This window comes from Beta vulgaris, chromosome 7 (genome assembly GCF_026745355.1).
Source record: "Beta vulgaris subsp. vulgaris cultivar EL10 chromosome 7, EL10.2, whole genome shotgun sequence".
NCBI classification, from domain to species: Eukaryota; Viridiplantae; Streptophyta; class Magnoliopsida; order Caryophyllales; family Amaranthaceae; genus Beta; species Beta vulgaris.
The window spans coordinates 14,308,749-14,320,286 of record NC_079208.1 but is presented as its reverse complement, the minus strand read 5'-3'; the positions used below and the strand labels follow the sequence as shown (position 1 = coordinate 14,320,286).

Genomic DNA, 11,538 nt, shown 5'->3' with positions numbered 1-11,538 from the left:
TTCATCTTCTTCACTGCAGGACTGCCAATACTAATTCAGAGATGCTGCAATGGAGTTTTTTTTTTTGGGTTATAGGTTATACAGTTTTTTTGGGAAGAATTAACATGGTGTTTTTGATTTTTTTGGATGAAGAAAACTGGTTCATTTGTTCCATGTTCCATGGAACCCATGTATTTATGCATTGAATGAAGCAACGGTTACTTTTTTGGATTTTACTGAATATTTAATGCTTTGTTTTTTTTTAATTATTATTATACCTCCGGTGGGTTAAAGTCTGGTTAACTTACCGGATTCCTTAACCCAGGTCCCAAATGGTGCACAAAAAAAGGATAGGTCCCAAAGGGTGAAAAAGTGCAAACTTGGGGTCCTTCTTATTCGCTTAACTCCTACTTCTAATAATATCATAGAGTCCTAAAATTACCAAGGATGTCTTGGCCTAGTCGTTTGGAATCCCTCCGCCCTTTTTTTGTATTTTGTACTGCATTCGTGGCTCATATGGATAAAAAAAAATAGTCCTAATTTTTTTTTGAATTTTAGACTAGAACTCTTGTATTTAAAGACTGATATTAGGAGTCATTAAATTTAAAATAGTTGTAAAGGACGACTAATCCTTTTGTTGATACTCATAAGTAAAACACGATTAATATGTGAAAGCCGTTTAACATTCTATAGAGGCATAAAGCCATTCATTTTCTCCTTCTGAGCCGACTTTTTGTCCGGTCGTTTCTGAGTCGAGAAGGTGGCAAACTCACAACTAGCAAGTATAGCAACCTACTAGGAAAACGCGACAACTAAGCTGTAATACTCAGCAGTCAGCACTGATGCAAAGCACCTAGAGAAGCTAGAGGTAGGAGAAGAAGTACAACTAAAAACTCCCTCCAATTTCCCAACTCTTTTCCCAAAATCCTCAAGTTAATTTCATACAAAAATGGTAATAAAGGATCAAAGAGAAAGAGTTAGAAAAGGAGGAGATAGAAATTCATTCCTCTTATTTGCCTTAAACTGTGCAACAAAACTCAAACTCATCCTCATTGCTCTCCTCCTAATCCTCTTTTGCATCTGCGCTATTTTCCTACAATTTCTCCCCACTTATTTCCCTCCCTTTTCTTGCCTCACCACCACCACCACTTCCACACCACCAAATCATCAACAACAACAACAACCTGACACACATGATCAGATCCTCGAAAACGGCGTACTAAAGCGAAGCTTCAACCCCTTCGGAAACGCCGCTTACAGTTTCATCTTAATGTCAGCTTACCGCGGCGGTCCCAACACATTCGCTATTATCGGGCTATCATCGAAACCCCTACAGGTCTTCGGCCACAGCTCTTACTCTTGCGAATATCGGTCTGGACCAAAAAACTCAAACATTATTAATAATAATTCCGTAGTAGTCAAAGCACATAAAATCCTCCCAGACTGGGGATTCGGCAGAGTCTACACTGTCGTAGTTATCAACTGCACATTCCCATATCACACCACCGACGACCCTTCTACAGGAGGCCGTCTCCTCCTCCACGCCTCCTCAGCCACTGCTAACTCAATCGATACAATGGTCGCCTTAAATGAACCCCCAAACTCATGGGACTTACTTTATTTTCTCTCTCCTCCAAAGTACGACTACCTCTACTGTGGGTCCCCACTGTACGGCAACCTCAGCCCTCAGAGGATGCGTGAGTGGATTGCTTACCATGTTAGTTTGTTCGGGAAAAAGTCCCACTTCGTGATTCATGATTCTGGTGGGATCCACCCTGAAGTAATGGAGGTGTTGAAGCCATGGATGGAGCTTGGGTATGTAACCTTACAAGATGTGAAGGAACAAGAAAGATTTGATGGGTATTATCATAATCAATTCCTTATTGTTAATGATTGTTTGCATCGGTATCGTTTCGATACTAGATGGATGTTCTTCTTTGATGTGGATGAGTATATCTATGTGCCTTCAAAGTTTTCTCTTAGATCTGTGGTTGATTCACTTGGGGATTTTACTCAGTTTACTATTGAGCAGATTCCCATTTCTAATCAGCTTTGTCTTACTCAAGACGCCGGCAAAACTTCCAAGTAAGCTTACTTTTCTCTTCTCGACTTTTTTTTTTTCTAGTTTGCAATTGTTACAATTAGAATCCTTATTTCAAGTATTTCAAAAGTAATTTTAGTTTTCATGAATCTATAAAAATAACCTCGCAACAATTGAATGTCAAAAGTTAGGGTGGGTGGGAGCTTGTCCTAAATAATCATGATTTCAGTGAATAGTCAATGATATTTTGTGTAATTTTATTTTAAAAAAATTACGGGTATTTTAGGGATTTCTATTCACAAAATCATGTGATTATTTGTTACTTTCTTGGTAGATATTGAATGAATTCGCATTGGCTGAATTTTCCAGTAGTAGATTCAGTGTAGTTCATCTTATAACACGAGTACACGTAAGATAACAGAGTAACTCACTAGAACTCTATAAAGCCATAATAATGGAATGACTAGTCTAGTAGTCTTTCGATTTTTTTTACCATATTAGTTTTGCGGCAATTTATGTTGATGAAAGCTTTGTAAAATAGCCATCTGTGGGTTCCAATCTTTGAGTTTGTGGAAATGTTTCAGCTCTACTATTGGAAATACTGAATGTAACATTAATATAGTTCTTATTTTAAGTATAATCAACAGGACATGAAGATACTAATTACAAGATTAACCAAACTAAAGCTGGTATGCTGACATTTTCCAAATGTAGTAGTTGCTTTTAACTTGGATATGGATGATGGATGTTTGGGGTCCAGCTTATTTGGCATTCTTTTAGTAAGGGCTTTGCTATTTGACGCCCTAATATATCCTACTAACGCCCTAAATACAGTATTTTTATACTGTATATTTATACCTTCATTTTTTATCTCTTCTTTCCATCCCCTTTCCCTTCACCACCATTGAAACCGCACCGCCACTACCAACACCACACCCACACCACTGCTAATAACACCGTCGCCACCACCACCGCATTTTTTTGCTAATACTGTATCAATGACTATTTTTTTAAAAAAAAATTATGTTAATACTCCCACAATGAGAGAAATTGAGAAGTTGTTTGTATTTTGAATATGAGAACCATTAATGTCACCTCTCTGATCTTTGTGGCATTATCGCACAACCAGTATCAATAACATAATGGTGTTAACGGTTTAAGTCATTGTGGCAAAAACATCACCACCATTATCGCACCACCGTTATCGCACCACCACCGCAACACTGCTACCGACGTACCCCCACCACTCAACCACACCCTTCTTCTCTCCTTTGTTTTCTGAATTTTAATTGAATTTTTTTTTGAAAAATAAAGGGAGGCGTCCAGCATGGACGCCCCACCATCGGTGGAGGCGTCCATGGCAGGCGCTCCACCACAAGGTGAGGCGCCTGCCATGGCCGCCTCCACCGGTGGTGGGGCGTCCATGCCGGACGCCTCTATATTTTTTTTTGAAAAAAAATTTCAAAAAAAAAAGGCGTTCACCATGGACGCCCCACCACCGGTGGAGGCGGCCATGGCAGGCGCCTCACCCTGTGGTGGAGCGCCTGCCATGGGCGCCTCCACCAGTGGTGGGGCATCCATGGTGGACGCCTCTGTTTTTTTTTTTTTTTTTGTTTTTTGAAGAAAATAGAGAGAAGATGTGGGAGAAGAAGAGTCTTACTAACCTTTCCATGGATTTTGTACTTAATTGGACCATCCAACTCTGCACTAACAGTGACAACATTAACAAAAACCCTCTTGCATAACATACTCACTGTGAAAATGCATAGTAGCGTTTTAAAGTGAGATGAAGTCATGAAGTAAGAAATCAACAAACAGAGTGGCGATGGTACTTCAATTAGTTGACAATGGTGGTGTGGCGGTGGTATGCCGGAAAATAGGTGGTGGTGGCTCAAGTGTTGCAATTTATAGTGGTGGTGGGGGAAGAAGGAAAGGGAAAGTTAGGGAAAGAGTAGAAAGAGGATGTATAAATTTAGTATAAAAATACGTATTTAGGGCGTTAGTAGGAATTTTTAGGGCGATATTTAGAAACCTAGTTTAGTAAAGGGAAAGAAGGGAAGGAAAAAGTAGGGAAACAAAAAGAACCAAAATAAAATTTCAAATGTTTGTTTTAATGGACAGAAATTTGTAACGAGTGTCACGAACATTCATGATAAAGCTGGTATACTGACATACATATCAATATTTTATTCTAATGTGTCTAAGAGGGTTGGCAACCCTAAGGGTTACTCAAACATTTTCCTTTCTAAAATTTAGCATGGGAAAGTCCTTCAATTTGTTTTGTTCGTTTCTTTTTAATCTAATTTCTCCTTACCAAATACAATATATACAAAACATCATGATTGTTTGCCTCTTTATGTGTGTAATGACTAATGATGTGTTATTAAAAATTATTAAAAGTTAATATTTCGAAAATACATTTATGATGAATTTAAATAGATATATGGATCCTGATAATGTGGGTTTTTCTATGAATGAATGGGATCTAATGGTCAATATTAGTGAACTTTAATTGTATAAAAGAAAGAAAGCGGACAAACAGTTAGTGATGAAGGAGTTAAGGGGGCGTTTGGTTGCAAGTGGGGAAAGAGAAAGGAATCAAGTAAGGGTTAGAAAAGGAAAGGAACCTCAAACCCCCCAATTTATCCATGTGTTTGGTTAGACAAGAGAAAGGGTAACAAAACTTGACCCTTTACCTCCCTCCTCCTCCCTCTCCTCCTCCCACTCTCTCCCCCATCTCTTTCTCTTACTTGCGCCGGCATCGGCGTCGTCGTGCGACAGCGGCATCTAGGCTAGGGTTTTCGGCGGGTGGGGGTGTTCTCGAGGGCTGGGCTAGGGTTTTCGACTGGTGGAGGGAGGTTTTCGAGGCTGGCTGGGATTTTCGGCGGGTGGGGGGAGGTTTTCGAGGGATGGCTGGGATTTTCGGCGGGTGGGGGGAGGTTTCGAGGGCTGTGGTGGGGTCTCGGCGGGTGGGGGGAGATTTTCGGCGGCTAGGGTGGTGTTTCGGCAGCTGGGGGATGTTTTCGGCGAGCGGGGTGGTGTTTTGGTGGGTGGGGTGGGGTTTTCCGCGGGTTGCAGGGGGTCACCGACTCAGGTGGAGGGTCGTGGCGGCGACTCAGGTGGCCGTGGTGGTGGTCAGTAGGGTCAGCTTGGTGGTGGTGGTGGTTGGGTGGTCAGTTGTGTTATGATGTAGAGGGATTTGGGGGTATCCAAAGGCTTGGGGGGGCTTGGTAATGGATTTAAGGGTAAGGAGGGTAATTCTAAACTGAAAAATGGGTAAAGGGAAAGGAAAAAATCATCAACCAAATATCAAGTAAGGGAAACATAAGTTTGGAGACCCTTTCCCTTTCTTCACAACCCTCAACCAAACGTCCCCTTAATGAAAACACTGTACTATTCTAGATTTCATTTTATTTTCCAAGAAATAATAACAGTATTGAGTGGTTCAATCTTAAAACCATCCACAACTAGATAGTTTGATAAAATAACCCATAATTACTTAACCCCCGTTCTTTTTCACCTAATTTTACTGAATTGGAATTGTTTTTATTGGTTAAAATTGATTTGTAGTGATTAAAGTTGATTAATACTTATTATAACTGATTTTTATCGATTCATTTTATATTTTATCATGAGATTATTCATGATAAATTATTATATTTGCTATATAAAGAAAAACTGAATATTACATCATAACTGATTTATACTGTTTACTACTGATTTTAGTGATTAAGGCTATGTTTAGTTCACCTGAAATTTTGTGATCTAAACTTATTTTTTCTGATCTGATCTGATTTACAAGATTTTTATCTTTTAGATTTTTCTCAATATATAAGAAAAAATATAGTCATGTGGGGTCTTGTTTGATTCGTCTCAATGAGTACTTTATTAATATTCAATTATTATAATTTTTACTAATATGTAATGAAAGATATTTAATAGTAATAAATAATTTTTTAAATATAAACATGATTTGAACTGATCTGAACTTATTTTTTCTGATCTGAACTTATTTTTTCTGATCTGATCTGATCTGATCTGAAATAATCAAAAATAAGGTGAACTGAATATAGCCTAAAATTGATGCTAGAGATAAGGGCCTTAGTGTAATTTATCCACATCCATCCAAAATCCGTTAGTTGTACTGAATATTATTAGATGGCGGGAATTTGATTTTGCGCGCTTTTGATATTATTGGTGATAGATAGATTTTGTAATAACTACTTCCAGAAAAGAACAGTTGAACTAGTTTCAGTTATAGGAGTACGAATTAAATGGCTATCTGATAATGTCAAATGGCTTGTCACATGAGTCATGACGTACTGCGGGTTATGTGAATGTGATTGATCAATAACTAATCAAGATACAGTAAGATATTAGTGAGTAGTGACTCAATTCTTGGTTATACTTGTTCTTTTTGAAAGTTTTTGATACATAATTAATATCTTCAATTATGTATTTATTAAATTATTAAAGTTCTGTTTCTAAGGTAGAACAAAGTTCCCTTCAAAAAAAAAAAAAGTTAGAACAAAAGTTAACAAGCTTTTTAATTGATGTTTTTCTCTATAGTTGGAGTTTATTACAATCAAGTTTTTACTAGCACAAGTACTCAGGTCCTACAAAGAATATTTAATAGTTGGACTTATAAAAGATAATGACCCATAATTGAAACCCTTAATGTTAATTTTTCTAAAGTATTTTGATTCATGAACGTTCTTGTGTTTGGATTCTTGAACATAGGGAAACTTATAATATTGATGCCATACATCATTACATCTAGCTGCATTATATATGAATTACATATGAAATGTTATCAATCTAGCTGCATAATGCATCTTCGAAGTATAATCCTTGGATCTATTTGTGATATAGTATGAGAAACTTCAATTTAGAAAAAAAAAAGAAAATCAAATATAATTTACAAAAATAAGGGTTGCAAATAATTTAAATAATCAATAAACCTTGGGTGCCATATCATGTTGAAGGAAAGTTTGCATATAAGTTCAATAGGATTCTTGTTAAAATTAACAAGGAAAATCGAATTAGGGGGGAGGGGGGCTAGGATACGTGTGGATTTAAGCAAATATGATTCTTCTTTACCAACCATATAATAATGAGACACTTGATTGGAATATGGAAAGCATCATTGCTACAATAATTAACAATCAACCAATAGATTATAGAAACGTCTTTTGCTACAACGTTGGTGCTGTATCAATTTGTTGTTAACTTGTTACCCTACACATTATTTTACAGAAAATGGGTAATGGAGAAGCTTGTATACAGAAACGTAAAGAAAGTAATAAGGAGGGACCGCAAGTACGCAGTACAACCAAGAAATGTATTTGCCACAGGAGTTCACTTGTCTAAGAACTTCCAAGGTGAATCTGCACATAAAACTGAGAAGTTTATCAAGTACTTCCACTACCATGGTACAATCGCCACACGCCGCGATACATGCAAAGACTTCATAAATGACACTTCTGTAACACTTGGAGACACTCCTTATGTTCGGGACACTAGTATGAGGTCCATCGCCGCGTTCGTCAAGAGGTTTGAGCTTCACACCATTGGATCTAAGCTTCAGTTTACAAAGCAATAACCAGATGCAATATAACTCTAATGAGTTAGTTCATGATCGTAAGGGCCAAGGGGTGTTTTTGGTATCCTTGCCACAAACAAAAGATTGTTTGAGGGCAATTTTGAAATTGCCGCAACAAGTTTATAACAGTGATGATATATATAATATTTTAATTTGTTAATCACTGTTATAAACTTGTTACGTGTTTGATTAAAGAATTTCAACGATGTTTACGATAAAAAGTTGTTCGGTTGAATAAGAGAAGTAAAACTTTTTTTCAACCAAACAACTTCAAGTATTCTACTTTTTTTCATATCTTTTCTAGAACTACACAAACACTTAAAGGGTAAAACTACTCAATTTATTGGAATCTGAAAGGTGACCAATATGACACAAGTCGACAGAAACATCAAGCAAAGCTTGGCATCTGAAAGCACATTATAGGATTCGTTTATTTTTGAAAAATAAATTGTAATTGCACATGCTGCTTCATCTTTAGTTCTCTTCTCTCTCATTCTTTCAGTAGTCAGAACTGTATCAGTATAATCTTTTCTTTTTCATTTTTTATGATAGTTTATACGGAGAGGATTGTGTCATAACTCATATGTGGTGTTCTTCTGACTTCTTTGTGCATATTATTCTCCTTTTTGATAGAATTTTTTGCTTCCAATAATTAAGATTCCATGAGCTGGATACTGGAAGTCTGCAACATGTGATGTGTACAGCAAGATGCATATGTATTTAAATTCATTCTCATACAGTTCCACACATAAGGTTTCTTGTTTCTTATTTTTCACAGTAAAGATTCTAAGTTTTTTTTTTTTTTTTATAATTTGTTGGTTTCTCATTACGTTAGAGAGTGAACTCCATCATATTGTTACACGCTAATGAGGCCAAACAGCCCTCGGTCCTTATTACATGATCCAAATTGAAGTGACTAGGCCCAACGTGGGAGTCTATCGCTAGGAATATTTTCATCGTTTACCTTCAAAGGAGCAAAGTCCAGACTACATCCATGCAATGAATTCATCCCATCTTGTCAATCCTTGCTTCGCAAGAGCATCGGCTACCATGTTGGTTTCTCGGCCTTTGTACGTGATAGAGACCCCTGGTACTTCTTTTTGTTGTGTTACGAATGAAGTTGAGAGTAAGTTTAAATTTCATGGACCACTTGCTTCCTTGTTGCACCAACTTACTGCATTAGAAGAGTCGAATTCAATTATGAGATAAGAGCTCCAAATCCGAGGACTAGTATCTTCAAGGCTCGATGAATGGCTAGAACTTCAGCATTGTTGATTTCCATAAATGGGATTGGGCTCGAGAACATACATATAAAGTTGCCATTGTGATCTCGAAGAACTCCTCCAATAGATGATGTTTCGGTATCGAAAATGGTGTCAGACTTTTAGGGATTGTCCGACAAGAGAGCGAATGTCCGCGATGGATGATCTGCGAAGACAACAAACGTGAGCTACCCTCGGGGGTGTTTCGAGGAAACCCCCTCCGACACTCAAGTCAGCTAAATGCCCAGGAGAATTTTAGAGAGAGAGAGAGAGCTTAGAGACAGAGAGATAGGCTATTTTTAGTATGAGAGAATGTACCTGCAGGAATAGTACTGATTGGCTATTTATAGGCGTACTATTCACCTGACAGGGTGCGTAATCCTGTGACACTTGTACTGCTGTGATTAACTGGTCAAAGGGAAGATTCCCTTTATTTTGTCGTTATCTGAGGCCGCGCGGCTCTCTCGACCAATGATCAGAAGGTATGTGCTTTGTCTTTTCATGAGTCCACGTCTTCGTAGTTTTCTTTCGGCCCAAATGGGTGTCCGACAGCAAACTTTGGTAGGACCCATACATATGACTTTTGATGAGATGATTTAATGGAAGCATCGACATTCTATTTTAAGCTACCGAAACTTGGAGGGGTCCAATGTTGCGGAAAAGAGGATGTCATGATAGTCTTGGGATTTTTAGAAGGAGCCAACCAATTCAAGCACAAAGGATTTCGAACTATGTCCTCGGCACTGTAAGGGAATGGGTCATTCCAACCTTTTATCCACCAACCCATTCGTAGAATAATTTGGTCCTTTAATTGAGACTTAGAACTCGGCTTCTCTTGAAAGATTCGAGAGTTTCTTTCTTTCCATATTGTCCATAGTATGTTGAAGAAGCTCGAAATTAGGGATGGCAAATGGGCGGGGCGGATTCGGATACCCCTAAATCCACACCCACCTCCACCTAAATTTTCCATACCCACCACCTACCCACCAACCATGGCGGGTACAAGTTTCCATATCCACCTCCGCCCACGCGGGTATAAGGTTATACCCATCCACTCCACCACCCAAGTGGATATCCATTACCCACCTATACCCGCCCATCACCTAGGTGGATTTTCCACCCGCCCACCTGATTTATTTTCTATATATAACCTATTATATAAATTAATTATTAGAAACACCCATTTCAAAGAAAAAAAAGTACACATTCTTAGTATTCATATTTCTTAATTATTTTTTTACAATTTTTAGATTTATGAACATAATTCTTTATTTTATAAAGGGTAAATTAGTAAATATTATACGGGGCGGGCGGATATGGGGTGGGGCTAGGGATGGCAATGGGGCGGGTCTGGGTCGGGTCCACCTGGACCCAGACCCAGACCCGTTTATTTTTCACAGACCCAGACCCGCCCCAGACCCGTTGGGTCTAGATTTTTCAGACCCAGACCCAGACCCGCTGGTCTAGCGGGTCCATGGGTCCTTACTGGGTCCTAAATGGGTCCTCTTAGTTTTAAGTTTCATCACATTTTAAATATATGTAATTAAAAAATTTTCCCCCTAATATATATAGGTTCTTGTATCCATGGTTAAAGCATTCTCTAAATAAAATTTTTAGAATTAACTGATAAAATATCAAAATGTTACAACTTATAAAGTTAATGTCTCTCATAAAATTTTAGAGTTTAGGTAAAAAAAATTTCTAATATGTAAATGGGTCCGCGGGGCGGGTCTGGGTCTAGCATATGTGGACCCGGACCCAGACCCGACCCACGCTCTTCAGGACCCAGACCCGACCCAGACCATTGGGTCTAAAATTTCTAGACCCAGACCCTTATAAATGGGTCGGGTCCTAGCGGGTCTGGGTCGGGTCCAGGACCCATTGCCATCCCTAGGTGGGGCGGGTGGATTTGGGGCGGGGCGGGTGGATTTGGGGCGGATGTGACCTCATATCCACCACTCACCCACCACCCATGGCGGATTTGACTTTTCGTATCCATACCCACCCACTACCCACGAAAGTCATATCCATACCCGCCCCAACTGGGGCGGATGCGGTGCGAAACCCGCCAAATTATACCCACTTGCCATCCCTACTCGAAATCCATACTTTCTTGAAGAACTTTCCTTTGAGGGGGGGGGGGTCCATTGATCAAATAAGTCCTTGATGGAGGATGGTAGAACCCATGCTATGTTCCATATTTGGAACCACCAGTGCCAAAGCTCTTTGGAGTAAGAGCACTCGAGGAATAAGTGGCTTGTGCTTTCGATGGAGCTAGAGCAAAAAATGCAAGATGAGTCTTCGCTCGAAATTATTTTCAGATTGAGGAGCTTTTCTTTCGTGTTTGATCTCCCAAGGATGACAAACCAAACAAAGATCTCAATGCGGAAGGGAACTAGGCCCTTCCACAATCCTTTGGCCGCTTCGAAACTTCTGCTTTCTTCCATGTTGGCCAGCTCCAAAGAAAAGGATTTTACAGAGAAAACCCCGGATTTGTTGGGTGCCCAAATCAGATGATCTTTTCCATCCTTTTGGAGTACTGCTCGGTTGATGATGTTTAAAAGTATAGATTTTTAGTAAAGATTCTAAGTTTGTTTTCATTATTTTGTACATTGTCCTATGTTTTGGAGTAGTGTCCTGTTTTTTTAGATTTA

The 11,538-nt window shown here is 38.8% G+C and overlaps 1 protein-coding gene across 1 annotated transcript; it reads left to right on the top strand.

Moving 5' to 3' along the window:
- Positions 1–608: 608 nt before the first annotated feature.
- Positions 609–8,310, top strand: LOC104898791 (hypothetical protein). The gene is made up of 2 exons (XM_010685900.4): positions 609–2,064; positions 7,277–8,310. Exons 1-2 carry the CDS (start codon positions 929–931, stop codon positions 7,620–7,622), a joined length of 1,482 nt encoding a protein of 493 aa, XP_010684202.1. The 5' UTR covers positions 609–928; the 3' UTR covers positions 7,623–8,310.
- The last annotated feature ends 3,228 nt before the right edge of the window (positions 8,311–11,538 follow it).